This window comes from Drosophila pseudoobscura, chromosome X (assembly GCF_009870125.1).
Source record: "Drosophila pseudoobscura strain MV-25-SWS-2005 chromosome X, UCI_Dpse_MV25, whole genome shotgun sequence".
Lineage (NCBI taxonomy): Eukaryota > Metazoa > Arthropoda > Insecta > Diptera > Drosophilidae > Drosophila > Drosophila pseudoobscura.
In genome coordinates this window covers 52443577-52471237 of record NC_046683.1, presented here as the reverse complement: position 1 = coordinate 52471237, position 27661 = coordinate 52443577, and the positions used below count along the sequence as shown (strand labels likewise).

The 27661-nt window shown below is 45.7% G+C and overlaps 6 protein-coding genes and 1 long non-coding RNA gene across 13 annotated transcripts; 4 read left to right on the top strand and 3 right to left on the bottom strand.

Annotated features, from left to right (window-relative positions):
• Positions 1-31: 31 nt before the first annotated feature.
• Positions 32-4656, bottom strand: LOC4813370 (R3H and coiled-coil domain-containing protein 1). 2 transcript variants are annotated; one of them, XM_001353831.4, is made up of 10 exons: positions 4491-4656; positions 3445-3615; positions 3221-3378; positions 2277-2427; positions 1679-2099; positions 1440-1613; positions 1096-1377; positions 841-1030; positions 521-760; positions 32-451 (listed from the first exon to the last, which is right to left on the bottom strand). In XM_001353831.4, exons 3-10 carry the CDS (start codon positions 3252-3254, stop codon positions 402-404), a joined length of 1542 nt encoding a protein of 513 aa, XP_001353867.1. In that variant the 5' UTR covers positions 3255-3378; positions 3445-3615; positions 4491-4656; the 3' UTR covers positions 32-401. The 2 variants fall into 2 exon arrangements, with proteins under 2 accessions (XP_001353867.1, XP_015043234.2); XM_015187748.2 differs by lacking the exon at positions 4491-4656 and adding an exon at positions 3770-3788.
• On the top strand, positions 2388-3029 carry LOC117185129 (uncharacterized). The gene is made up of 2 exons (XR_004470640.1): positions 2388-2521; positions 2610-3029. It is a non-coding gene; the product is annotated as an uncharacterized lncRNA (long non-coding RNA).
• Positions 4657-5845: 1189 nt separating the features above from the next.
• LOC6900733 (BTB/POZ domain-containing protein 9-like) lies at positions 5846-8008 on the top strand. The gene is made up of 2 exons (XM_015187747.2): positions 5846-6028; positions 6851-8008. Exon 2 carries the CDS (start codon positions 6862-6864, stop codon positions 7072-7074), a length of 213 nt encoding a protein of 70 aa, XP_015043233.1. The 5' UTR covers positions 5846-6028; positions 6851-6861; the 3' UTR covers positions 7075-8008.
• Positions 8009-8860: 852 nt separating this feature from the next.
• On the top strand, positions 8861-19818 carry Usp47 (ubiquitin specific protease 47). 6 transcript variants are annotated; one of them, XM_015187745.2, is made up of 10 exons: positions 8861-9091; positions 13294-13526; positions 13598-15318; positions 15384-15771; positions 15841-16761; positions 16817-17788; positions 17845-17971; positions 18035-18105; positions 19014-19147; positions 19212-19422. In XM_015187745.2, the coding sequence occupies exons 2-10, from the start codon at positions 13338-13340 to the stop codon at positions 19420-19422; spliced, it is 4734 nt and encodes a 1577-aa protein (XP_015043231.2). In that variant the 5' UTR covers positions 8861-9091; positions 13294-13337. The 6 variants fall into 6 exon arrangements, with proteins under 6 accessions (XP_015043231.2, XP_033238366.1, XP_001353866.3 ...); XM_033382475.1 differs by having other exon boundaries at positions 8861-9119; XM_001353830.4 differs by lacking the exon at positions 8861-9091 and adding an exon at positions 10089-10184.
• Positions 19819-20854: 1036 nt separating this feature from the next.
• LOC4813221 (proliferation-associated protein 2G4) lies at positions 20855-23956 on the bottom strand. Its single transcript, XM_001353829.4, has 8 exons — positions 23778-23956; positions 23493-23590; positions 23078-23214; positions 22850-23012; positions 22387-22608; positions 21878-22103; positions 21522-21649; positions 20855-21461 (listed from the first exon to the last, which is right to left on the bottom strand). Exons 1-8 carry the CDS (start codon positions 23863-23865, stop codon positions 21348-21350), a joined length of 1176 nt encoding a protein of 391 aa, XP_001353865.1. The 5' UTR covers positions 23866-23956; the 3' UTR covers positions 20855-21347.
• Positions 23957-24375: 419 nt separating this feature from the next.
• On the top strand, positions 24376-25578 carry Txl (Thioredoxin-like). The gene is made up of 3 exons (XM_001353828.4): positions 24376-24879; positions 24941-25224; positions 25287-25578. Exons 1-3 carry the CDS (start codon positions 24514-24516, stop codon positions 25498-25500), a joined length of 864 nt encoding a protein of 287 aa, XP_001353864.1. The 5' UTR covers positions 24376-24513; the 3' UTR covers positions 25501-25578.
• On the bottom strand, positions 25520-27366 carry Ppat-Dpck (Bifunctional Phosphopantetheine adenylyltransferase - Dephospho-CoA kinase). Its single transcript, XM_001353827.4, has 2 exons — positions 26728-27366; positions 25520-26676 (listed from the first exon to the last, which is right to left on the bottom strand). The coding sequence occupies exons 1-2, from the start codon at positions 27278-27280 to the stop codon at positions 25676-25678; spliced, it is 1554 nt and encodes a 517-aa protein (XP_001353863.2). The 5' UTR covers positions 27281-27366; the 3' UTR covers positions 25520-25675.
• Between the last annotated feature and the right edge of the window lie 295 nt (positions 27367-27661).

Genomic DNA, 27661 nt, shown 5'->3' with positions numbered 1-27661 from the left:
ATAAATTGCTGCGCTTATAAATTAAAGTGTATGCCTGGAGTTAAAACAGAGCATGTTTCTATGCATTTTTTACTTGCTACGACCAATAAATATATAATATATGTATGTATCTCTCTTAAGATCTAGACGATACATCATGCGTTATGGGCACAAACTACAAACTACAACAAATTGAGCAAAAATCTGCATTAATTGCACAAAAAGCGATCATTAAAAGTACATTATTGCTGAGCTTGTCGATATTACTCTAATATTGCTAAACCTTTGATTGAGAAACTTTTTGTGGGAGTTATGGTTGGTTGGTTGCTGGTATTTGTTGCAGTGTTATTCTTATCGCTGATTGGAGCATGCGTTGCGCATGTGAGAAAAAATGCACCGTGCTTCTCAGCACCCTGGCTCTCCTAGCTCTCCCAGACCTCATCGCGCTGTTTGGCAGCTAAAAGTTTACGTTCTGCAATGGAATAAACACAGATTGGATGAGACCATCACTCGGTGGGCACTTGTTAACGCGCGAACCCACCTTTGGCTTCACGTAGAACACGCCTCTCGTTCTCACGCTCCTCCGGCGCTGTTGCCAGTTTCACTCCCAAGGCTCCGGATACTAGACGTCGGGCCAAGGCCGTGCATGTCTCCGGTCGCTGGCGATATGGTTGCAGTGAGACGGCACCGGCCTTCTTGGCCTTGACTCGCGATTCGAGTGTGGCCTCGGCCAGCGGCTTTAATTTCACAAATGGATGTCCCATTGTTAACACCTCAGCAGCTGTGCAGAGAATGAATGGACGGATTGCATAGAATGTTACATAGAATCTTGAATTGGCAAAGAGCATTTCATATACCCACCAATGCGGGAACTGCTAAACACAGCCAAAGCGTGGGTATCGTCTACCCATTTTATATCGAAGCCACTGCCTTTGTACTGCGAGAAGAGCATGAGCAGGTCGGGCGTTTTGAACTCCACTGGAAAATTGGACACCTCCAGCACGTGAGGGAACTCCTCGTCGTTTAGCAGGGACTGCTTGATGTGAAACACCTGGCGGGACCAAATCCACGTTTCAGAATATAAATGGATTCCGGGAAAGGTTTAACTCTACTCACGGTGTAGTCCATCTTGGGCAGCTCTATTTTGCACTTGCCCACAGAATCGTTCAGTTCTTGGAGAATCTTCGGATCCAGACAGTCGCCGCTCTCATCAAACATATTCTCCCAGTCATCCTCTTCTTCCTCATCGTCATCTTCGGTGGTGCTGCCTCCAGGTGGTTTTGCTGTCGCTGTTGCCCGAGTGGCTGCCTTGGAGACCAACTCGATCTTCTCGGGTATCTCCAGCACATCCGAAACAAAGGTTTGTTTCATGATGCGTCGATTGCTGCGATTGATTTCCTGCACAAGTACGTCGACAGATATTCGAGGGGTTCAGACTTTACTCTCGGAGATCGACTTACCTTCGAGGCTCGCTGCAGCTCGCGCTCATCATTATCACATTTGGCAGCTTCCTCTGCATTGTTGGTCCTGGATGCCGCCACATCCTCGATTCGCAATGGCGGCGGGTGCTGTTTTCCATTGCTGTTGGCTTTGCTACCACTGACGGGCTTTGTACGCTGGCCGCTGCTCATGATCTGTGTGTGGATACGTGAAATGGTTAGCGGTGCAATGACTCCTACTCCATTCTTGCAACACTCACCTCCTTATCACAGTTGCCGGTGCTGTCTTGGTTCGATTCGTTTTCAGTTCTCACTTCAGTCCCGCTGCCTGATATCACAAGCACCGTAGCTGCCTCCGCCTCTGTTTCAGTGGGTTTTTCCGTTGCCGATATCAATTTCTTGCTACGTTCCTTACGCTCCCGATGCGACTTGGGTTTCTTCGTGAGCTTCTGCTGACTGTTGCCGTCGTCTGGTTTGGACGGGTTTACTTTTGCTTCTGCAACTGGCGCTGCTTCCACTGGTAATGCGCTTGGCGCCGCAGTCGTTTTAGTTGCTGCTGATGTCGCTGTCGCTGAGCTGCTGGTTGTTGTGGTTGTCGGTGGTGTAGTTTGACTGCGTCGTGCCCTTGGCACATATACAGCTCGGTCGGGGCGGCGTTCACGTCGAGTGGACTGTTGCTCTCTAAGAAGCAGAAAGCCAAAACAGAGGCGATAAAATGAACGGCTAATCGATTAGTATACAAAAGAATTTCGTCAATTGTACAGTGAAACCTCTAACAGATATAATGATCAAAGTAACATTTTTTCCTCATGCATTGGTTCGGCTGTACAACTAACATATAAAAGTGAGATTATCCACCTGCTCGGTGATTCTTTGGAAGTAGAATTCGATATTTCTGTTCCTGCAGCTGTCTCTGCTGGCGTTTCGTTCGATGCAGCTGTCTCTTCGCTGCTGCTGTTCTTTCTAAGTGCTGGCGGTCTATACAAGTCCACAGAGTTCGATTTGCTTACTACGGGAGAGGAGAGAGAGAGAGATAAGAGATAATCAGAGGATGAGTGAGGAAAGCAGAAGAGTTGGCAAACAAACAATCACAAAAACCAAAGGTGAAGCAACGAATTTGGCATAAAATAAATTAAAAACTAAATTCACTAATGTTGACCCAATTTTCCCTCTCTCGCTGTTTGCGCCCAGCTTCGTGAATGTCAACACTATAGTGAGAGAGAAAGAGAGAGAGAGAGAGAGACATCGCAACAAGTGAGCGTGCGCAGCCAGCCGCTCAGCTGAGCGACCGAACGAGCGTCTGTTAATGATGCAACAGCACCAAAAATCCACTTGAGAAAGAGGGCGACCTTGAATGAGCTGCGTGACCCGCTGCGCTGCCTTCGTACAGCGTCGTTTTCGACGTCGTTTGGCTAGCATTTGGTTATTTTTAGTTAAATACATATGTAATTGGGATACCCTAGCTGGAGGCAAAGTTGCATTTTTCTGTTAGAAGCAACATAATATTGTATACTCTGAGCCCAAGAAAACATGTAAAATGGGAATTTTTTAAATAACTAATATCTTTCACCATATAATTCGAGTAATTAAATATTGGAATTATCAAGTAAATTTCATAACTGGAGTACTAGATATGTTAAAAGGTATACCTTGCGTCGGCGTAAAGACAAAATACTTATTAATTTGTTGTTGCTTTTGCTTTGGTTCGCCTACGCTTTGTCTTTAATTCGTATTTTCTTGTGTATTTGCAAGCAAACGTTTTGCAAACGGCACCCACCAAAAATGGGGATAGCGTTACTTACAAGGTGTCTCGCTGATATGCTTCTTCACGCCCATTTTACAGGGCTCAGTTACGGTGTTTCTCCTGTTCGCACTACTACTGCTGATGCTGTTGCTGCCTTTGCCGTTATGTCCGTTGCTCCGCCAACTCCTGATTGGCTGATTCAGCTGCTGCTTTCGTCTGTCAATTTATTATATTTCTTAGATTCAAGTTCACTACGTCTTTCGCAACAAAAAGTCTACTCACGCCTCAAAGCCGTGCGGATCGAGGAGCTGATTGCGAAAACAAAGCACAGTGCGTCGCTGCGGCCCTTGCCCCACCGAGAATGTGAAAAGATCGTACTGGTGTTTGTAGTTCTCACATGTTTGATGGATGAGATAGCGGCGATAATTGCCCACAGGTGGAAAGAGCAGCACACTACAAAGAGAGTAGAACGGGGCCAGTGTAATGAGAGAGGAGAGCAAATTCAGTATCGATTTCATGTATGTGGGAGCGAGAGAGCTCCAACAACTTGAATTCACTTTACGACACATTCTGGCCCTCACACTTACACACACATACATCTTTATACCTAATATCGGGAGGCAAACACGCTCGAAAGAGTGCGAGCACCATCCGCTAACAGGTTGCTTCGGGCCGAGAAGACCCGTCAAGAAGCACGCAAGCTCTCAAAAACCTAAGCGCGGCTTGTAAGTTATTATGCAATACCGTAACATGACCGAAGCGGCGTAATGTAATATATTATATTCATATATCTATGCTATGTTGCTGTTGCGGCGCTTCACTGTCTGTTGTTTATTGCATGGCGATTAATTGTTTATTAAACGCGTATTGCATGCCAAAGCACAAGAAACGGTGTTAGGCGGTCCCCATTCAGTCGACGTCGGCGTCGACGCAACTGCAATGCGGAAAATCTGCAAGAGAGCTGTGCTGCTGCTGTTGGGGTTTGTGTTGTTGCTGTGGCAGCTGGGAAAACTCGAAATTGTGTGGCATTTGCAAAACTGGTAATATCTGCACGAAAGGCCCACAAAACTCGTACTACATTGCATCTTCTCGTTGCTTTTGTTGCTGTTGTTTTGTTTTTTGGTTACATATTTCCGCGTTGCAATTCCTGTTGTTTTTTTTTAGGTGGAAACCCGGTTACACAAAGCTTTTGTTGTTGTTTTTTTTGTTGAGGCTGCCGCGCCACACCAGCTGCTAGCTAGTACTTCACACATACACACAGTCGTTCGCACGCACTCACACTCACGCACTAACATTCTCGTGGCAAAGATTCTAGATTGGTTTCTTACCCACTGCTCAGCCGTTTCTGCACAAATAATTCTATGTCACAACCAACATTATAAACAAATTCCTGGTCAATCAAGCTTAAGCTAGCTGCGAATGCCGATCGCTCGCCGTTCTCCAGTTTATTTGATAAATATGCGACCCTACGTCGCCAGCGCGTTAAAAATACATATATATATATATATATATATATATATATACATATATATACATATATATACAGTTAGAATATTAGTGTGACCGCGGATTAAACGATAAAATATTCGAATGAGTGAACGAATTTAGTCCACTTAAGCCCCCTCTATTGAAACAGGTGAACTACTTGAGTTAAACCGGGGAAAAAAGTACTGCTTGTACATTCTCCTTGTAGATCCATCATATTCTTCCTCGTTACTTACAGAAAAGTTAAAACGATATCTTTCACCTCAACTTTACTAACATTCATCAAGTTTAATTATTTTCTTGGGATGTAATACCAACTGGTCTACAATGGGTTAAACATTCTGATCGTTTTACTATTCGGTTTAACATGCTAGCTAAGTCCCTCAGACCTGAAAAAATAATTTTACTGATGAATCAATTTTCTATATGACTGCCTTATTTGAAGTGTTCGTTTATATTTGATGTTTTATAAAATAAGGTTCAAATAGAAAAGGTCAACCAAATGGCCATTATGTAGATGGTAACTACACGGTAACTACATATTTAGTACATATGAACTACATATTTAAGGAGTATGGCACTTGTATACCCTATTTCCTTTAATAACTGTATAACATTACTTTGCTAATAACCTTGATATTCGATATTAAAACTGGACTAGCTGCAAAAACAAACACAATCCTTTGGTAAAAGTTTGTGTGTGAGAGCGAGAGAGATATACATATGCGTCCAGTTTCAAACTTTCGTTGCGACAGCTTTAAAACAGACTAATTTCTTTTGTGTGAAAGTTTCTGTACCCTATGTTCTTTAATATACCTTTAAAAATGAAATCGAATTTATCAAATTGATTTAATATACCATTATATACCGATATAACGTAAATATACCTTGAACTCAATTTCGACGTTTAAATATCTCGATTAGGATATAATATACCCTAAACGGATTTATATATATATACAGCTAGAACTTTTTTCTGCAAAAGAATCCATAGTAATATCGATTTTATTCTTTCCACTGTCGACTTCTTTAAAACGCAAACGGGTAGGTCACTATCTTGCGAATTATTCAACAATTTACATGATTCCTGGAAGATAATGAAATAACTGGAATGCACGCATTAGATTTCTATATACAAAAATGATTTTTACAATTTCCAATAGAGCCCGCGACTTTTTTTTAAGAGTACCCATATTGTACCAATCAACACTATCGATCAATCTAGCAAATACGCATGGAGCCAACATCTGATCGGCTTTAAAAACATTAAAAAAAGCCTAAAATAGGAAACATTTGTGGATAAAAGTCAGCCAAACGTGTTACTTAATTTATATTAAACATACGGGTTTCTTGAGAAATAGCATTATCCTGGTCATAATTGGTAAGAGCACTGATAAACTGCGTCTGCAAGCGAAAGCTAAACTTTTACCAATGCCAGCTTTTAAATGCGGAGCCGTCTAAACAACATCGTCCAGAAGCTGATCTTGATCTTAAACAGAGAAGACGAAAATGTCTGCACATATTCAGAATAAAAGAAAACCTCAAAAATCTTAACATGAACATATGCATGCACATACATATGTATGCTGAACTACACGCACAAAAACAGAGCCAAGTGAAGAGTACAGTAATTACTGGGTATGGTCATAATACAGATCTCTCCGTTATGCCGTGTCTCCGGCCACTAACTCAGATGACTATACCATTTTATGAACAAAAGCAAAACAAGCGATAAAGTGCATATTGTATGCATTGTCATTCTTAGCCGGACCACGCTTTTGCTGACTCCGTTCTTTTTTCTCAGATCTCACAGAAGGCTGAGGACTAAGCAGAATCGAATGAAATTTTCAAAACAGTCCCTTATTTTCAAACAAATATTGCGTTTGGTATCGTAGTGCAATTAGTAAAATTGATATTTGTGCAAAGCGATTTTTAAAGTGGTTTAGGAACCCTTCCGGGCTTAATTTTCATTATTATTTCTATTTTATAGTTAATAGATTTGCAAAACTAAGGAACCTAAAGTATTTTAAATAGTTCGGTGTTTTATCAACAATTACAAAATTCGTTCAACAAAAGTTGATATTTGTGCAAAAATTAGTTCACGAAAAAAATTCAGCATTTAAATATTGCTTGCCTTTCGAAATAAAGTAACTTTTAAGAACATAAATAATACTAATATAGATATCCTCCATTCCACACACAGAGATCCAGAAAATGAGCACCGAAGAAAATAATGCCCTCGGCTTCATATCGGACATGAGTCGTCTCTGCATGAACGAGCTCTACTCGGACGTGATATTCTTGGTGGAGGATCAGCGTTTGCCGGGTCACCGCAACATTCTGGCAGCTCGCTCTGAGTACTTCCGCGCCCTGCTCTACGGGGACATGGCAGAAAGAGCGGGAAATTCGGCTGGAGGTGACGTCTGAGGCTTTCAAGATAATACTCGAGTACCTTTATTCGGGCAACCTACCTATTTCCACACTAAACGTGGATCAGATAGTCGATGTGCTAGATTTGAGCCATCTTTACGGGTTGAAATACGTTGAAACGGTCATAGCCATATACCTCCAGAATAATCTGAGCCTCAGCAATGTGTGCGTGATCCTGGATGCAGCGCGCCGATGCTATCTGAACGATCTGACCAAAGAATGCCTCAAGTATATGGATCGCAATGTGGTCGCCCTACTAAAACAAGAATCCTTCCAGCTACTGTCCAAGGAATCACTTGAGGAAGTCCTGCGACGAGACAGCTTCTGTGCCCCCGAAGTGGAAATCTTTCGGTCTGTATGCAAATGGAAGGAAAATAATCCGAGCGAAGATATCAAGACGATGCTCTCCCTTGTACGTCTCCCCCTTATGAGTATCGATGATCTGCTGCATGTGGTGCGTCCATCGCACATATTTGAGTCGGACAAAATATTCGATGCCATTGATCAATTGAATACTGGAGAAAATCTGCCCTACCGCATAATCGTGTTGCCGGGGGAGAATGTGGCAAGCCAAAAGTATAATGTCGGCCATAACACTGACAACCAAAATGAGAAACTTTTTGTGCTGAGCAACTTCTTCGTAATCAACTCTATTGAAATAACTGCATGTAGTTTAAAAGACTTTTCATGCCACGTGGAGGTATCATGCGATCGAACTCACTGGGATCGTGTGGGAACTGTCGGAATAAAATCCACCTCATCCACCATCCACCGCAAATCCGCTTCACGGAGCGTACTGTTCGCTACATTCGGATCGTGAAAGCACAAACATATTCAAATACTATTTTAAGTGCCATGTACACGCTTATCTAGATGTGAACTAAATGCAGTGCATTCAAAGTCTTTCTGACTTTGCTGTTTTTAATTTTAATCAAGGAATCCAACTGGAATCGGTTCTAAAAAGCTCATTGATTCTTGTGAAATTTCGAAATCGGGGAATCATTCTATTGCCATGTACATATGTATGTATACCTAAGCATGCTCAAATTAATGTTGGTACGTTTCCGGACAACTCCCAAACCTTGGAAGAGCTAGATATGTATATCTCGGGCAAATGGCATCGTAAAGCCCGTTTTTCGTCACCTGTCTGACTATGAGTTTTAGCCTATTCATGCTGAAACCATGTAAGTATAAGTACCACTACATGTATGACACATTTTTGGCTAATTCTCGACCATTGACAGAATAGGAAAGTTCTTTTTCCGGTAACCTTCTCCGCCTTTGCAAAGTACGCGGACAAGGAAACGAAACTAAAACAAATAAGCAGAGAAGTCAAGCCCGATGGCAGCACTGAAACGCATTCTACATGGTTATGGAAAAGCGAACGTCCACCAATATATTCCCTGAAGCACCTCCTGCTCTTATGGCGAAGTTGCTAGCATCTGCCTATTGCGTTGATGAAACAGCAGTCAAGTTTGAAAATACTCCGGTTGACAAGCAACAGGTAAGCAACATGTCACTGTTTTTTGCTCAACTTTTTGCTTAAACGTTGTGTTATACACACAGTACAATAAAACGAGTACTTAAAAGTAGCATATCTTGTGGAAAATTCATTCATCAATGGGATACAATTATGTGGGCAGGGCTGAGGGCTCTATCCAGCTAGTAATACACGACGGAATATCAAAAACGAGGAACTCGAATAATTCGTCAGTATATCTACGGTATATTTTGAAAATGAGACGGTATATTTTGGTATATTTTTGAGGGTCAGACCGTATGTCTTATCGATGAATCCGCGGTCACACTGAACAGCAGCCGCAGCCGAGCGAACAACAAAAAACAATTTTTAAAATGTCGAGTCGAGTTTCATTTTAACCAAATTTAGATAGTATTCCGTGGATGACACCATTGTACGCCAGGAACATCCGTACAGCCGCACGGATTGCCGCACCCTCCCCCCCACACACACACACCGCATAAACACTGCAGTATTTTCACACTTGTAGTTGAGGTGAGTGGAGCCGCAGAAGAAGAAGGAGGTGAGGCACACATACAGATAGAAAATACAACACTCGAACAGAGGCGGCATCGGTGTAGGCAGACACTTTTTCGGCATATGGACGCCCATTCCGATGGAATCTTTGCGAAATCGAAGGACGCACAAATTGTACTTGTTTTTGGCCAAAACAACACACAAATGCACTGGCAAAACCGCTAACACAGTCCCCACACACGCACATACAGGCATACACATATGCTGCGTGTCACGTTCCGAAGCAAAACCTTGACCGATCGGCCCACCCACTGGGTGGCGGCGGACACCTCTCCTCCCCGCCCAAGTATTGCGCAAAACGAAATTCGTCCAAGTTTTCATATAAAAAGAAAGCATTTGCCCCACCTCCCACTCTAGACGTATGTAACTATTGCCGCCCCGCCGGCATGGTCAGTTCCTCTTAGTCATGGCGCTAGTTGCGGCACGTAGAAAGGATGCCGTTGCCTCCACCAGTGCCGCCGTCAACAGCAATTGCAGCTGCAGCCTAATAAAAATAGTCATTCATTCCTACGGATACAGACGAGATAGAGAGAGAGAGAGAGGCAATCGAGAGCGTATCTACAATATAAACATTAATAGCACTTTCGCTAAAAATTCATCGCTGTGCTCACACAGTCCCATCCAACATCCATCGACTATATTCATTGAGTAATCCGCCCCGGGTTGGGGCTTTTGCAGTCTCCAAGGGAACTACCCGAACGCCACCCACCATCCCATTTCAGTCATTTGTTTTGTGCGATAATCGTTATCAATATAGTTTGTGAGTGCTCGTGCTATAAATGGTATGTATATATGGAGTTCTGATGATGCATCGCAGGCTTCCATCCATCCATCCATCCAGTGCAGGGCTCGTAGGAATCGTAGCGCACTCGAATGGGCGGCTATTCGCGAACAATCAGCGTCGGAACTGAACTGCCGAACTGTGGGGCGCCGGATCGTGGTGTTGGGCATAGATAGAAAAGATATCTTTGAAATCGGCCAGTACACGCGTGAACGATGTCGTGCGTTGACGGCGGTTTTTAGTTCGGAAAGATCTCGGAGCAATCAGACGGTAAACATCGAGTGTACATATAATCGGATAGAAGATTTGTGCATACATATACGCATGTATAGTATCTGTTCGCTCCCAACTGAAGTTTCTAAATACAACGAGGAATCGTTCTAAGAATAGGGCCAATCTGTAGGGTGCTTTCGTAATGGGAACGGAGCGCAGTGCGCAGTGCGGAATAGTTTTTTTATTCTCCAATATGCATATGACTTGTTGGATTGCAAGCAATACATACTGCTGCAACATAGCAACGATTTCCGGCAGAGATGGCATATCTCTGTTCGTTCAGCATGCCCCATAGTACTAGTACTGTTTGTGTAGACGTGTTAGACCCCACAAGCCCCAAAAGATTTCACAGTACCAAAATAGTTTCAAAAATAGCACAAATACATACATATATGCAAAGCATACCACGCTTTCCTGTTTTCATCCGTATAGACCGTATTCGTGTTTTCGAATAGATAAGTCGCGATATCGTTTTCTGTAATTCTCAAAACAAATAAAAAAAAAACATTGCCGAAAGATCATCGTCATCATGTAAATAATGCTGAGAGGGCGGCCAAAAAGTGTTGAAAATTCGAACCCATTCTGATTGATGGGCGTACGATATGCAGATCTCTCTCTCTCTCTCTCTCTCTCTCTCTGTTTGTCTCAAGAACCTTCGCATTTACAAATAGCCAGCTATACGCGTATTCAAAACGCTCCCAACGGTTGGTTTGAATATTTTTGCTGCTTGCTTCTTTTTATACCCGATACTCAAAATGAGTATTGGGGTATATTAGATTTGTGGTAAAAGTGGATGTGTGTAACGTCCAGAAGGAATCGTTTCCGACCCCATAAAGTATATATATTCTTGATCAGCATCAATAGTCGAGTCGATGAAGCCATGTCTGTCTGTCCGTCTGACCGTCCCCTTCAGCGCCCAGTGCTCAAAGACTATAAGAGCTAGAGCAACGATGTTTTGGATCCAGACTTTTGTGATATGTCACTGCTACAAGAATATTTCAAAACTTTGCCCCGCCCACTTCCGCCCCCACAAAGGGCGAAAATCTGTGGCATCCACAATTTCGACGATACGAGAAAACTAAAAACGCAGAATTGTAGAAGATGACTGTGTATCTTCTAGAGTGCAAAATCTAAACCAGATCGTATAATTATTATAGCCAGAATCAAGAAAACAATTTCATTTTTTCTCGCTCTGTCTCTCTCTAACACACAGGTTTCATGGTCGGTTTTGCCAATTGCAAAATATGAGTTCAAGAATCTCAGAACCTATAAGAGCCAGAGCAACCAAATTTGGTATCCACACTCCTGTGATATCGGACCTTGACCATTTTGTGTCAAAATTTCGCCACACCCGCTTCCGCCCCCGCAATAGACGAAAATCTGAGGCTTCCACAAGTCTCAGAGACTATTAAGGCTAGAGTAACCAAATATCAGATTGCTGAATCTGGATCAGATCAGATCATTTTTATAGCCAAAAGGAACAAATCAATTTGCACTGGCTACGCAGCGCCCGACGTCACGCTCAGACTGATTTTCTGTCTCTCTCGCACGCACTCTGTCGTGTCGTTTAATATTAGCGGCGTCTGCCGGAGGAGAGCCATACTGACTTAGTATCGGGTATAACTGTAGAGTTGCGGTGTCAGCAGCAACTCACAACGTTCCCCCTCGTTTTCTCTCGACTTGGTTGCTTTTTCCGTCCATTTCGATTTGTCGTTGTCGCTGTCGCCGCTTGATTTTATTTTTAGCAGAATGATTTTTTCTTTATTTTGATATCTGCTGCTGCTCGACGGTATATTAGCATTTTTTTGATCCCCATCTCACTCTCTCCCTCGTCTCGTCTATATGTCGTGTTTTGGACCATCCAACATCCAACATGTGTTTGAAATAGCAGCACATTTATATTGCCGATTGGCGTGCATCCACTTGCATCTCATCTCTCTCTAGCCTGCTGCGATGTTTGTGGCTATTTTTGTATATCGAAATTGGAAAAACATTGCAAATATTCAAAGCAAAGTGCTTTAGACTTTTCTAATTAGATGTTGAATAATTTAAATCACCGAAAATGATCTATGAAGTGCGCTGCAAATATATCCGTTATATCCGCGTTCATCGATAATTGCTGATTACCGATAACTACGTTAATTAACGTTAGGAATCTGCCTATCTGCTTTTTCTAGATTTATCATAATTTTACAATTATTAGTTATAGTATAAATAAGTAATTTATAAGCACAGATGCACTTATGTACATATGTATATTCGAGAAAACACACCCCCTGCTGGCCGCCCACACTACCACTGCCAGGAGGCGATTTGCGCATTGCCGGAATATTCGACAAAAATATTGGTACAACTTCCGTTACAATGTCGGGGGGAGGGCCGCACTGCCGCACTGCCGCAGCGCCACAGGCTGTTCTGTTCTCTTCTGTTCTTTTCTGACCAACAAAGAAGCGAACGTGGAATGACATTTGCCACGAAATTTATGCATTCTCCCGTGGCAATTATGATGACGTTAGTCGAAAAATGAAGGCAGAAGAGGAAGAGTGACGACGACGTTCCGGAATAATCCGTTCCTCAGGCCGTCCTCCGGAGCCAGCCAGTCAGCCATCCAGCAACGGGTCTGGCCACTGATTGTTTATGAAATTCCGCTGCGCGTTAGTCATAATGTCGATTTTGGAAGGCCTGGGTAGTGGACGGTGGGTTATATATGTGGTGGCAACAACTGGCGCGTCGCGTACAAATAAGGCGCGAAAAGCGTACACCCAAGCACGTCAGTGGATGGGGATGGATGGAGGAGGAGGAGGATGATGATGTTGCTGAAGGCGGAGAGTTTTCTTGGTTCTGTTGCTTTCTTTTGATTTCTTTTCGATTGAGGTCGAAAACAAGAAAATTTCGTAGCATTTCGTGGCCTTCTCTTCCTTATTTACGTTCAGCAGCAGAAGGCTCGTCATCGTCATGACCAGCAACTTGTCAGGGGTTGGCACACGACAATTGAGTAAAATGACAACTCCTTAGATTTCATTTAACTTAATTTACACACAAAAAATACATTTCAAAATTCCCTCACTCTTGCCCTCTCTCTCTCTATTCTCGCTTGCGCCCGCAGGACTTTTCCCAGCTTTTGGCTTGAAAACATCCAGGAGCCACAAGATGACAGACAAGGAGATCGAGCAGTGCACCGTTTCTGTCTTCGACCAGACCCCAGGCTCGGAGGAAAAGAAGATCAATGTTGTGGTGCGGCCGCATTTTACGGTCCAGCGGGTCATAGAACTGATTGGCACCCAGTTTCCCTGCGGAAAGTTTGAGCTTATCCTACAGCCGCACGAGGGCAAGGATCTGGTGAGTCCCAATCTTCCCATAGCTACCCCAAAATGCCTGCTAATCTACCTCTCTTTCTGCTCCCCCACAAGGTCCACTTAAACGCATTGGACACTCAGCTGCTGTACGATGTGAACGGCTTTGAGCGACAGCAGAAGAATCATCTGGTACTGCTACCCTCCGGCAGCTGGGATGGTGATGTGACCAAGCGCTTCGAGCTGCCCATTAAGAAGGCTCAGATGATGGTCAGCCCCAAGGACCCAACCACCAAGTCCAGCGATCAGTCCAAGTCCAAGACATCAGCCACTGGCGAGAAGAAGAAAAAGGTGGGCGAAAAGACAAAAAAGAAGTCATCATCGGGCTCATCGTCACCGAGAAAGACAAAGGCAACGAGCGAGGACTCTGCTTCCAGCACTAAGGCAGGGGCAAGTTCAGAAGAGAGTCCAAAGGCAGGCGGCACCGCAGAGGAGAAGCCAAAGCCCAGCAGCAGCTCAGTGAAAAGTCCAAAGACAGGAGGCTGCTCAGAGGACAAGCCAAAGGCAGGAAGCAGCTCAGAGGATAGTCCCAAGGCAAGTAGCAACTCAGAGGGCAAGCCAAGGCCAGGGGGCAGCTCAGAGGACAGGTCAAAGACCATAGCTGAGGTCAAATCAGAGGACGCTACTGATGTCAGGCCAGAAGAAAGTTCTGACGTCAGTCCGGTCCATGCCAAACTAGTTTTCAAGGAGAAGGAGAAAACTACTAGCGATGCCTGCTACGACCTGCCCATGGACGAGCTAAACAAGGCGGTGACACACGATCTGATGTCGCCCGTCGACGATCTGCCCTCGGAACTGTTCAACGTGAGTCCCGTCTCGGATGCTGAACCACTGTCGGACGATGACCTGGCCCTGGGCGCCTCGGCCAGTCCCACACTGATGGGAGCCGGCTATGACTTTGGACCAGCAGTCGGCGATGGTGAGGGGTCAGTCGGTGAGGGTGACCAGGCAGCCGGTGGCGAAGATGCAGGCGAAGTTTCGGGTCTGTCCAAGTTCTATCGGCGCAAGTACGGCGGCGACGAGCTACCCTCGTGGCAGCGCATGAACTCCACGGCGGCAGATCTAGTGGCATCGGCCACCACGGAGACTGAGCCTCGACCCACTGCTGGCCCCAAGGGATACGTGGGACTGGTGAATCAGGCCATGACCTGCTACCTGAACAGTCTGCTGCAGGCGCTCTACATGACGCCAGAGTTCAGGAACGCCCTGTACCGGTGGGAGTTCGACAACGACAACGAGGCGAAAAACATCCCATATCAGCTGCAGAAGCTGTTCCTCAATCTCCAGACATCGCCCAAGTCCTCGGTGGAGACCACGGATCTGACGCGCAGCTTCGGCTGGGACTCGACGGAAGCCTGGCAACAGCACGACATCCAGGAGCTGTGCCGTGTCATGTTCGATGCATTGGAGCAAAAGTTCAAGAACACCAAGCAGGCGAATCTTATCTCGAACCTCTACGAGGGCAAGATGAACGACTACGTGAAATGTTTGGAGTGCAATACGGAGAAGACGCGCGAGGACACCTTCCTGGACATACCGCTGCCGGTGCGTCCGTTTGGCAGCAACTCTGCCTACGGCAGCATTGAGGAGGCCCTGCGCGCCTTCGTCCAGCCAGAAACGCTCGATGGGAACAATCAGTATCTCTGCGAGAAGTGCAAGAAGAAGTGCGATGCCCACAAGGGGCTGCACTTCAAGTCCTTCCCCTACATCCTGACACTGCACCTGAAACGCTTCGACTTTGACTACACGTCCATGAACCGCATCAAGCTGAACGACAGGTAAGCGTCGAACAGAGGATAGTTGTGGGAACAGTTATTGTAAATTAATCTACTTTCCATCGCAGAGTAACCTTCCCGCAGACGCTCAACCTGAACACGTTTGTCAATCGCACTGCAAACGGCGAACAGTACCAAATGAACGGCGGAACAGCGGCGGAAGATTGCAGCACAGCGGATAGCGGCTCCACGATAGAGGATGACAATCTGAGCAGCGGCGTGGGGACCACAGCCAGCTCTAGCCAGCATGAGAACGATCTAAATGACGAGGACGAGGGCATCGATATGAGCAGCAGTACCAGCAAAAGCGCCAAGCAGGGCTCGGGACCGTATATGTATGAGCTTTTTGCCATCATGATCCATTCGGGGAGTGCCTCGGGAGGTCATTACTATGCCTACATAAAGGACTTTGACAGCAACGAATGGTTCTGCTTCAACGATCAAAATGTGTCCTCAGTAAGTCGAAATTTGTCCCTCTTTTAGTGTCTTCTCTCATCCTAAATGTAATTTATACTCTGGGAGTAGATCACACAGGAAGATATACAACGCTCCTTTGGCGGACCAAATGGCAGCTACTACTCCAGCGCTTACACTTCTAGCACCAATGCCTACATGTTGATGTACCGCCAGGTGGATGGCAAACGGAACGAGCACACCGCCAAAGCTGCAGACTTCCCCGAGCATATCAAGACGCTGCTGCCAAAGCTACATTCGGAGGAGGAAACGCGAGTAACACGCATTGGACGGCACATCACTGTTACCGATCTGGCGCTGCCGGAGCTGTACAAGCCACGCGTCTACTTCTACAATCCCTCGCTCAAAAAGATGAAGATCACGCGGGTCTACCTGTCCCAGAGCTTTGACATCAATCTCGTGCTGACTTCCGCATACGAGATGTTGAATGTCGAACAATTTGCGCCCATTGCCCGCTGTCGCCTGGTGGCCTACAATTCCGCCATGGACACGATAATCCAATCGCTGGAGAGCTACACCGATCCGGCGCTGACAGAGCTGCGAGCCGCCCAAAACTACAATCTAGACTTCCTGCTGGAGTATCGGGCCGAGGATCAGACATTCGAGACGTACGAGCCAGACGGCATCACTTGGTATGTGTTTATGGTAGATCTATCGACGATGGCCATGGACGGTCCCTTCCTGGTTTACTCAGCAGCGCGGGAACGAGAGCCCAGTGACGTTCTGCGTCACTCCATTGCCGTGCGGCTGCACATCAACGAGCAGCAGTTTCTGCTTTCCACCGTTCGCGGCGCTGTACCCAAGGCTTTTGTCGTATACGATCCCCATCCCACACCTGAGGCGCAGCAGCAGCTCCAGAATCTGGCCAACAGCCAATTCAAATATATCACATATTTCTATTTGAATGTCCCCAACACAGACGCCGCCAGTCTCGAGATGTTGGGCGTGCCAATTAGCGAGTGCCGCCTCGAGGTGAGTTCTTCTTTCAGTTCTTTCAAGCCTCAAACCCTAATCTTCCGATTTGCAGCCTCCTCCCAGCAACGGTGCGGATGTTGTGGATGCCGCCATGATGAATGGCGTGGGTTCCGGGCAGGATTTATCCTGCAATGACTCTGAGTGGCGGCGTTACAAGCGGGATTTGCTGGAGCCGCTGAACCAGCCAAGCCATGGCCAAGAGTCCAATTCGGAGGACAGCAGCCTGAGCGATGGGGATCGCACTCTGGTGGAGGCCGAAAACATAACGAATCGCGGCGGTGGCGACAGTCAAGTGAGCTCCACCAGCCACTCACCGCAATTGTCTAGTCCCGAGGATGAGGCCGCCTCCCACGATGCCATGATGCGCGTGCACGCCTATTGCAATGGCAGCTACACGGCCGCAGACGCCGTGGAGCCCATCCTCCTGCCCACGAGCACAACGCACTTCTTTCATGCTTGCAAGGTAGAGTGCGTGGACGTGACTAGCAGCTCCAGTTCGAGCCATCAGTCCGACGACGAGGCACAGCTGAGGAAACCCACCCGCGCCTACAAACTGCTGGTAGGCACCCACATGCGGATGGCTGCCTTTAAGCAACACATCGAACAGCTGATCCAGGTGCCCAGCGCCTACTTCAAGCTGCAGAGGAAGCATGAAAACAACGTCTCTATCAGCCAGACCACCCCGCTGGTCTACCTCACCGAGGGCGAGACCCTGACCGTGGAAGTGGGCAAGACACTGCAGTCTGACGAGTACAAGGCGAAGATTCAGTTCTTGCGACTGGCCGACGTGGACAACGAAACCTCGCGACTGCCCTGCGCCTGTGAGTGGGTATATAATGGTAGCACCACAGTTGAGCAGGCCAAGCAGGAACTGGTGGCGAAGCTGCATCGCATGGATACCAAGTACTCCACCCTCACGGTAGACAATTGTCGCATGTGGTTGAAGGGCGGTCGCAGCTCCATCAAGATACTGGCAAACGATGAGCACCTGTTCAGCGACATAAGCTCTACAATCACCACGGAGGTGAGTTCCAAAGCGATTTTCTCATTGAATATGTGATTATTTGTATTTCATTTCAGTTTATTCTGCAAGAGTGCGAAGAGGGTGTCGATCCGCAGCCGAGGGATGATTCTCTTACCATATTTGTGAGGCGCTGGTGTCCGAGCAAGCTGGAGTTTGGCAAATTCCAGGAAATCACCTTGGAAAGTAAGTCTCAAGGGATGGAAGCTACTAGGAGATGGGTTCTTATACGTGTACTTTCATTTGCAGACGACAGCGAGATAAGGCAATCATTGTCGGAGATTAGCAGCATCGCAGTCGACAAATTGAGCTACATGAAGGTAGGTCCCTCCACACTAAAGCCCTGCATGAATCCACAGTATTCATAAAATCCCAGATATATTCATGCCTGTTTAATGTGTTCGATTATTACGAATCCTGCCTTCAGGCAGATTCGAATCACCCTGAATCATTAAAAGCCGAATCCGAGCACCGCGGATTAATATCAGCAAGTTTCGTTCACATGTCTCTGAGGACACATGTGCCTCCGGCTATGCACATTCGGTTTTTTCTACCCGATACTTAAAGAGTATAGGAGTATGTTCGATTTGTAGAGAATGTGTAAATGTCTGTAACACCCAGGAGGAAGCGTTTTCGACCCAAAAAGATAAATATGTATATATTCTTGATCAGCATCAATAACCGAGTCGATAAAGCCCTGTCTGTCTGCCCGTCCGGCTTGTTTGCCGCCTAGTTCTCAGAGGCTATAAGAGCTAAAGCAACCAAATTTTGTATTGAAACTCCTGTAATATCACACTGTTACAAGTGTATTTTAAAATTTCACTCCGCCCCCACAAAGGAAGAAAATCTGTGGTATCCAGAATTTTGAAGATACGAGAAAACCGAAAACACAGAATTATAGAAAATGGCCATCTAGTCAGAAGGAACAAGTGAAATTGCAGTGGCCACTCGCGTATTCCCATATTCCCTTTCTCTCTCACACACTCTACCTCGTACAGTGTGTGCCCTCTGGCGGAGAAGAGCGAGATAGCAACACACATATAAATGTAGAGCCGCGGCCTTAGCCATTATGAGTTATGAGAAAGTTAAATCGCTGATTCTAACGGACTCAACGAAGCGAATACCGAATCCCATCGAATCGATTCGGTTGCTCTTTCATGTAGGGTTCTCTTCACAAGTACCACATCTGAACTGATTTCACGCATTAATTTGATTTCTTCTCCGGCAGGTAAACAGTAACTTCCCCTGCACAAGCATATCAGCGCTCAGTGTAAACGAGTCCACCAGCTGGTACTCGGTGCCGACAACCAGGGACAAGTATCCGCTAAGTACCACACAGGCGGGCAGCATTTTCTTGTACAAGTTAGTAAAACAAGAAACGAAGAGTCACTGAAAAGCACTCATTAATTTGTATATCCCTTCACAGAGATAAGAGCATACCCGTGCGAGAGCTGACACTGGAGGAGCGGCGCCAGATTGATGCGAGGGAAAAGGCTCGCCTGGATCGTCTGGGTTGTGTGACCACCACACGCTACTCGCAGCGCCGCGAGCGAGCGCTCAAGATCTACGTGGACTCGTCGGAGAAGGCAAACAACGCCACAGCCTCGGCACCCATGGATGCGCATGTTGATAATTAGTCTTGCATGGGGAGCTGCCGCTTGCAATAGTAGATGATCAGAAGAACTATAGAAAGCTCCTAGGCAAACGGCAGACCATGAAATCCCACACAGCCTATTATAGTCAAAGATTCTCCTCTCATCCTGCTTCAATCTATTATCAGCATACTCGTATTTCTTTTGTTTTGTCGGCGGAGGGTGGGCGGATCGTGAGCTGGGCTAAGCGGCATAAGTTACGAAGTTATTCTTGCAACTTTCGTATTACAAGAGTTCAAAGATGAGACTGTGTAAAATTTAAACTAAAAACGCGAAACAAAACGCCAGATGCAAGAAACCTAAATTACAATTGTAAAATGTGAATGTGAACATCAAAATAACTAAATTAAATCGTATCAAATAAAATCAATAGAGCCTCGAGTGCATTTATTCTGCAACAACTGCGCAATGGAGAAATGGAGGAAATCTTGAAATCGGAGTCTAAAAACTTACAAAAGGTTTCATTGTTCTTACCAGAAGCTGCAGCAGCAGGTAGAAAAAGGGAAATTTACGAAGAATTTACAAATAGAAATTCGTCACTTTTCGTCTTTTCTTCTCTGTTTTGACAGTGACTGTCCGTCAGAATTTAGTATTCGTCACAGCGGGATGGAACCAGCATAGCAGAAGCTCTTTATTTTTAACAGTTTCAAAATAGTCGAAGCAGAGTAAAGCAAGAATTTCACCATTTTTCCACTAAAGAGGTTTGAGTGATTTTTGATCATTTATTACCTTTTATTATTAAATAGATATTATTTAGAGCCCTGCATGAATCCAAAGTATTCGTAAAATCACAGCTACATATACCCATGCCCCTTTAATGCGTTCGATCATTACGAATCCTGCCTTCACCCCGAATCCATCAGTAAGTTTCGATCTGATATCTTTAATATAATTATTTTCAGGCAGTGGGCGAAACTAAAAGAGAAAGAAAAAACCGAGCTTGACCGGATCGGATCTGAGACCGTAAAAATTACGAGACCTGCTTCGTTCAGTCCATTTTGGGTGAGCGCTTCGAAATTACGGGAAACCAAAATCGCTGATCCCACCGAATTGATGCGGTTCGAACGGTTCCCGTTTATGCAGGGCTCTATAATTAATCAAATATGGTTTTTTCTCGTGTTTTACATATTTTCTATGGCAGATATCGATATTTGATCGAAAAGGTTAATAAATTATCGGAAATAGTCGATAAATCGACTCCTGAGTAAACAATTGAGACAAAATGAGCCAGAGACAGCCAGACAGCAACATTTCAACTGGAAAGCCATGCTGACGAATTACCTCTCTCTCTCTCTCTCTCTCTCTGACTGCATGCGTTTCCCATAAGGCTGTCTCTGTTTTTGCTGTTAGTCAGTTAGCAAAGTATGTCATAAGGCTATAATGGTCTATTCATTTTAGATAACTGAAACACCAGGAATGTATTTATCGGTTGTTCGTTTTTATAGAAAAAGGTAATTTTATTTAATACCTACTACGCAGCGTTGATAACGTTTTTTGTTTTGTTTCATCTTGAATTATATTTAAAGATCATGTTTAGCGTTAAAATTGTTACAATTTGACGACAGTTCTTGCATTATTCGTTGTAAAACCGATTAAACGAAAACAGTTACAGTCCCCCGGGCTCACGCGTTACAATAATAAAGTATATTAAAAGAGGTAAAAGTAAGAGCGGCCCCAGGTGGTGGCTGCACCACATTAATGCTGGAAGGAGGGTAGGTAGGGAAGGAAATGCTAATGGTATTCCCTGGCGTGTGTGTGTACAAATAAAAAAAACTTCGATCTGTTTGCCGGTAGTTTGTCAAAATTGGGTAAGTGATTTCTTGGGGGGTTTATGAAGGAGCTGCGGCAGCATTAGGCAGCGCGTTAGTTGTTCTCGTGGATGCTCATCAGGGTTTAGGGTTCGGTCGGTTCTATGCCTTGGCCTCAACGGGCGCCGGCGCGGAATCTACCTTGGTCGCCGCAGCAGATGCCTTCTTGCCTTTTCCCTTACCCTTGACGGGCCCTAGTGGCTGTGCGACCAGTGTCTGAAAAGCAAAAGAAGATTAGATACGATCGAAATCCCGTCGTAAGCGAAATGATCTTACCTTCAGCTCTTCCTGCGCAATGCTGTACTCGCTTGCGAAGCTGTCCACATTGAATGGTATGCCGGTGACAAGATTAACGCCATTGGGCATGAGCAGAATCGTGTGCTTGAACTGCGCCACAATCTCAGCTGTAATGATAAAAGTACAATTATTGAATTTTCAATGCGGTTTGTCTTTCGATTGGAGTGTGGCAATGGCATGTTCAGACAGAGGCCATTTTGGGGCAACTACTGAAGACGCCAAGGCCTGGGGTTTGCTCTGGCAAAATGTCTGGCCGTGTTTGATAGCCAAAAGGTAAACCAAATCCGGAATTAAGTTTTGCCAATGAATAGTAAACTGTTGTTAATCAAACATACTTGGCTTCTCGTACAGCACTTGGAAGGGCTCAATCATCTTGTGCGAGACACACTCGACGACGCCCATGCGTGCCTTGGTCTCCTCCTCGAAGCTGCGGATGTTGAAAGGCATGTTCCCGTACTTTGTTTTCACCTCTGCCAGCAGGGCACGGGATGCCTTCAGCTTGAGCATGTAGTTCTCTTCCGACTTCTTGTAGATTGAGACCTTGGTGTCCTTCTCCCGTCCCTGCAACATAATTAGATATTCTTAGCCAATACCCTCAAATGCGGTCGAATGGAATTCTCAGTGTCCTATTGCGTTCTCAGATCTCATAATCTTACAATCTCCGGCCAGCAGCCAGCGCAGCCTTGGCGTTGGACACGTGCCGTGCTTACAAACCAAAGCCCGCCGAGCGTACAAGACGCTTGCATGACATGACGCCTTATCTTTGCTGGGCCAGCCTCAAGCGCATTGTTTTTAATCATCGAACAAAGAGTTGGTATAGCTACGGCTAAGGAGGATTACTAACCACGCCCTCGCCGCTGCTCACAATCACATCGATGGCATACACTTCGTACGTGTCGAAGGTGCACTTTTCGTGCTCCTTGCGCTGAGCCTCGCTCGGATTCTGTATGATTGTCTTCTCGCCATCGATTTTGAACTGCTTCAGCTCGTGGCTAAGCATGCCCTCAATCGGCTTGCACTTGTACGATTCGCTGATTTGTTGCACGGCATCGGTGATGGCATAGTTCTGCAAGCAAATAATAACAATTATTAAATCCGCTTTATGTACTACAAATTTAGATGATTTTTTAGATGTAGACAACTTTAAAGACCGAACATTTCTAGCAAATAAACTTGTCCAGTTCACGAAATTGACAATTGATATCTGCAGGAGTTTGGGTGTACTGTGCAAAATGGTAAAGCAACAGCCATTTAGCTTTGCCTGCAGACGGAACATTGAATTTTAGGGCTGGAATAGGAATACTTACATTGGCGCCGGATTTTAGCAACCGCAATGCGGCCTGAACGGACCAGTAGGCGGCCAGGATGACATCAGCTGGGCGTCCGCTGATCTTCTGATCTGCGCTGGCACCAACCGAAATTGTGTGAGCGGCCACGGCGATGAAACCATCAATGTGGGCGCCCAAGTCACTTTTCAAAGAAATAAGATCCTGGATAAGTTAAGCGCAGGGGAATTGCCAAAATCTTGTACATACATTTTAACGACATCGCCGGCCTTTAACGTGTAGTCGGTGTCGTTCTTTGCTGGCGAGAAATGGCAGACACAATTGTTGACGGACAGGCATGTTGGGAATGCGATGCCTTTCTTCAGGTCCTTTTCCTTTTTGTATACCTAAAGGAAAGCTGTCCTTATTAATACTGTACATTGATATCGCAAAACTCTTGCATTGGCCAATGTGTCCTCAGATCTCATAATCTGCGAATCTTTGGGACCAATGGCGAGAGAATGCCCGTGACACGTGGGGGACATATCCCTCAACGTGCGCCTGGCGACCACGCGGCCGCCAGCCCCACACAGCACACGACTCGCATTGGATGTCCTCAAGCGTGTAGTTTTTAATCATTGGACAAAAAGCAATTGGGCAATAGAGAATTCCATTGATAACTTACTTTGCCGGTTTCTTCAGTCAGCAGATTGTCCCCCTGGGTGCAAATTTCTCTTACGGAGGCATCAGCCACACAGAGTCCGATCACCGCCTTGAGTGTTTCTAAAATTAAACAACGGAAAATGTCCAGAAATAGTCGAATTTATCAACGTTGCGCCAGCGATATGCATGTGCGTGGCAGCTCTACAGCCACAGCCAAGCGAAAGCGAAAGCGGACATTGGGGAGCATTGTGTAAGCGCCACGTAGCGTCAAGTCACTTTCACTATGCAATTGAAAGTCTTCACTTACTGTTTACAATTTCGCCGGCCAATTTGTACTTGGTAACGACCAAATCCTCGGCAATAGTCTTTTCGGGCTCTTTTTCTGCGTCTGCCATAGTGAAGTCAATTTACAGTAATTTAAAAATGGCGACTTAAATGAAAATGCGAATGAGACCACGTGTGGTGTGACCGAATGTCTGTCTCCAAAAAATACTACTGTCAATGCATTCACACCACTGCCAGTGCTGCCAACTTTTTTTAAGAAAAATATCAGTTTTTAGTGGTAAAACATGAAAAATTGTTTAGAAAATATCAAAGCCGAGGAATATGATTGCCGATCGTGAACCAAGCCAATATTCATAGATATCATATAAGCGAATTTTCCGGAGGAAAATTTATTCAGAGCCAGAATAAAAAATAGATTTAAGAATACAAATATTTCAAATCTATTCTAACTAAGCCAAAGTCTAAGAGCCAGAAACAGTTGCGAAAATGTTGAACCGGAAAAAGAAATATGGCGCACGAAATGCCATGGAAAATAACAAAATCACAACTAAGTAGGATTATCTCACATAAAGGAAAAAACTGTCTTTTTTGGATAAATAAAAGTAAATGTTTTTCATCGATATATTTACGGTATATTTTGAATATAGTACAGTATATTTCTGAGGGTCAGACCGTACATCGTATCCATAAATTCGCGGTCACGCAGATGCCCAGTCATCTTCTGTCGGTGCCGATTTTCCCAATTAAGCAAATTTACGATGGCTGTTCGCGTTATTAACGACGAATCACACTTCCAAGCGGAATTAGCCCAGGCTGGTGTCCGGCTGGTGGTGGTGGACTTTACAGCCACTTGGTGCGGCCCTTGCCAAAGAATTGCACCGATTTTCGAGCTGTTTCCTAATAAGTACCCAAATGCCATTTTCCTGAAGGTGGATGTGGACAAGTGCCAGGACACGGCCGCCGGCCAGGGTGTGTCGGCCATGCCCACGTTCATATTCTACAGAAACAGAACAAAAATCGATCGAATTCAAGGCGCTGACGTCAACGGACTGGAGGCCAAGATTCAGGAACATATTGGCTCCAGCGGCGGCGAAGAGGCCGGAGAAGATTACGGCCAGGGCCTGGTAAGATCATCTCAATACGGCCAGCAAAGTAAACAAATAATAATGGAATTGCAATGCACAGATGGAGCTGAATACATTCATATCGAAGCAGGAGTGCGAGTGCTTGAATGAGGCCGACGATCACAATCTCAAGCATGCCCTGGCCTCAGCCGGCGGCTACTTGCAGTCCGACTGCGATGAGCAGCTGATCTTATCCATCACTTTCAACCAGGCAGTAAAGATCCATTCGTTAAAGTTCAAAGCCCCGTCGCAGCTGGGTCCCAAGGATGTAAAGCTGTTCATCAACCAGCCGCGTACCATTGACTTTGATATGGCAGAGTCCATGAGCAGCGTTCAGGATTTGACGTAAGCTTGCATTTGCATTACCAGTCGATTCTATATTTGAATTGCTTTTCCCCCATTCATAGCTTGGCTGAGAAGGAGCTGGAGAACGGCGCACCAGTCAATCTGCGCTATGTGAAATTTCAGAATGTACAAAACATACAGATCTTTGTGAAGAACAATCAGTCGGGTGGCGATGTGACGCAGATCGATTATATTGGCTTTATCGGCTCCCCAATCATGACAACCAAGATGAACGACTTTAAGCGAGTGGCCGGAAAGAAGGGCGAAAGCCACTAATAACTAAATAATACTAAAATTTAACGTTTTTACAATGTTTTCTTGGCATTTCTTATTAAACTTTCGACTTAAAACTAAGCAATGAACAACAAAATGCACAATCATATAAAAAGGAGTGTAACAAACAATTCCGAACCGCACCCCAAAATATCCCCTGCTTGTAGTAGTCAAGAAGTTAGAGGCTGCTGCTGTGTTGCGAGTCCAGTTCACTGTTGAGTATTTTCCAGGCCCGATCGGCCTGCTTTTGGGTAAACTCATAGTCCCACTGCGAACTGAAAATCACATGGGATTTGGCCACAATTTCATGGTTTGGCACCTGGCTGGACAGACGCTTTCTGGCCTCCGCCTCGCTGAGGCTGTTCCGAGCCATTACCCGCTTCACCGCCTCCTCGGGCGGTACTATCATGGACCAAACCTCATGGCAGTTGCTCTCCCAGCCGGCTCTCAGCAACACAGCTGCCTCCAGTACCACCACATTGGGCACCTCGGAGCCAGCTCTCAAGGAATCCAGTCGTCTGTTGACCTCCTCTATCAGCTGAGGCCAGACAATTTCATTGAGGGCCTGTAGCTCTAGGGGATTGCCAAAGACTAGGGGACCCAGCTTGGCTCGATCGATGCGACCATTGCTAGAGAGAATAGTCCTCCCAAAGTGTTGCACGATCCTCTTGTAGCACACCTGACCTGGCTCGTACACATCGTGGGCCACCTTGTCGCAGTCTATGACATGGGCGCCCATATTGCTCAGCCTTTCGGCCATTTTACTCTTGCCAGAGGCAATTCCCCCAGTCAGGCCAATGATGTGCGGCCGAATAGGCAAGTGGGGACGTGGTTCCGGTTTTCGCCAACGCGAGCCCAACAGATCGATGCGAGTGTTGCTGGAGCTGATCTTCGTTTCGTGGATGCCATCGTTGACATTGCTCTCAACGATGTCAATGACAAAGATGTCCAGCTCACGAAGCTGCTTGCCGGAGCGAATTTCGTTTACCTTTTGACCACCGCGCAGGGTCTCGGCGCTGACCACGATCATGTCCATGTCCGGATCATGCTGCGTTGGCCCGAAGGGGTCATCAATGGGCACAATCTCGTACTGCAGCGTGCTGTCGATGTCCGTGAGGAACTCCCGCAAAAAAGCGATACGCTCCTCCACGGGTAATATCAGATCGGGCAGAGTCTTCGCTGAAGGTGAGTAATAGATAAGAAACTATTGCCGACTCATTCAAAACTTACACTTTGTCATGGCGGCTGTCGTTACGCCTACCACCAGACGCTTGCAAGTGCGCAGCACCGCCTGCGTGAGAAATATCTTGTGGCCCAGATGGATGCGATCGAAGGTTCCGCCCAGGACCACCGACGGATACATTTTTTGTTCCTGCGAGTTGTCCTCGTGCGAGCCTAGATCTGTGGAGCTGCTGTCCTCTAGAAAGATGGTGGGCTTGCTAACATTGAGGGCAGCCCGAAGCTTGTCACACAACTCCGGATGGTGGCTATCCGAGAATATCAGGTCCACGGGCTTGCGCAACTTCAAGGGTACGTCGACGCCGGGCCTCAGCGGGGAGACCAGCACCCGAAGATCGATCTTATTGCCTACATAACTGCTGCTGTTGGCATACAACTGCGAAATCAAACGACCCCAGACGGGCGGAGGAGTTGTCTGCGAGTTGGACGTTGACCCTGTCACATTCAGGTGTATGTACAGTGAGCTGACGTATTTCTCAATGCTCCGCAGGGATTTGCCGAGATGCTTAACGTTGGAGACTACTAGCAAGCCCGTGGATGCCATAGCTGTCTTTCTTGCTTCGTTTAAATATTAATTTATTACCATCTTATCAGCATACCGAAACTACGTCCGCGGACTTATCGATCAAATATACCGTCCGACCGTCAGAAATATACCGTAAATATACTGACGAATTCAAGTTCTATCTTCCGTGGAATATTACTACCAAGATTGATCTCTCAGCCCTGGCCACATAATTTTATACGATTGATGAATCTATTTTCTACTTGATTGGCTTAATTTTTAACACTTTAGATTGATGAAATTGACGAAATATACCATTGTATACCAAAATACCAAAAATATACCGTCGCTTCAATTTTGACCTCAAAAAATACCGAAAAGTATTAAAAATAACGTAAGCGGTCACCCTGATGGCGACGC

Coding starts and splice junctions, on each gene's coding strand:
- Txl (XM_001353828.4), top strand. CDS start 24,514: ATGGCTGTTCGCGTTATTAACGACGAATCACACTTCCAAGCGGAATTA. Junction 24,880..24,940: donor AAGATTACGGCCAGGGCCTG/GTAAGATCATCT, acceptor TGCAATGCACAG/ATGGAGCTGAATACATTCAT. Junction 25,225..25,286: donor AGCAGCGTTCAGGATTTGAC/GTAAGCTTGCAT, acceptor CCCCATTCATAG/CTTGGCTGAGAAGGAGCTGG.
- LOC4813221 (XM_001353829.4), bottom strand. CDS start 23,865: ATGGCAGACGCAGAAAAAGAGCCCGAAAAGACTATTGCCGAGGATTTG. Junction 23,215..23,492: donor TGACTGAAGAAACCGGCAAA/GTAAGTTATCAA, acceptor GCTTTCCTTTAG/GTATACAAAAAGGAAAAGGA. Junction 23,013..23,077: donor GCCGGCGATGTCGTTAAAAT/GTATGTACAAGA, acceptor TTCTTTGAAAAG/TGACTTGGGCGCCCACATTG.
- Usp47 (XM_033382474.1), top strand. CDS start 13,338: ATGACAGACAAGGAGATCGAGCAGTGCACCGTTTCTGTCTTCGACCAG. Junction 15,772..15,840: donor ACGATCAAAATGTGTCCTCA/GTAAGTCGAAAT, acceptor CTCTGGGAGTAG/ATCACACAGGAAGATATACA. Junction 17,789..17,844: donor GCTCTACAATCACCACGGAG/GTGAGTTCCAAA, acceptor ATTTCATTTCAG/TTTATTCTGCAAGAGTGCGA.
- LOC6900733 (XM_015187747.2), top strand. CDS start 6,862: ATGAGCACCGAAGAAAATAATGCCCTCGGCTTCATATCGGACATGAGT.
- Ppat-Dpck (XM_001353827.4), bottom strand. CDS start 27,280: ATGGCATCCACGGGCTTGCTAGTAGTCTCCAACGTTAAGCATCTCGGC. Junction 26,677..26,727: donor GACAGCCGCCATGACAAAGT/GTAAGTTTTGAA, acceptor ACTCACCTTCAG/CGAAGACTCTGCCCGATCTG.
- LOC4813370 (XM_001353831.4), bottom strand. CDS start 3,254: ATGGGCGTGAAGAAGCATATCAGCGAGACACCTT. Junction 2,428..3,220: donor GCATATCAGCGAGACACCTT/GTAAGTAACGCT, acceptor CCTCTCCCGTAG/TAAGCAAATCGAACTCTGTG. Junction 2,100..2,276: donor TCCAAAGAATCACCGAGCAG/GTGGATAATCTC, acceptor TCTGCTTCTTAG/AGAGCAACAGTCCACTCGAC.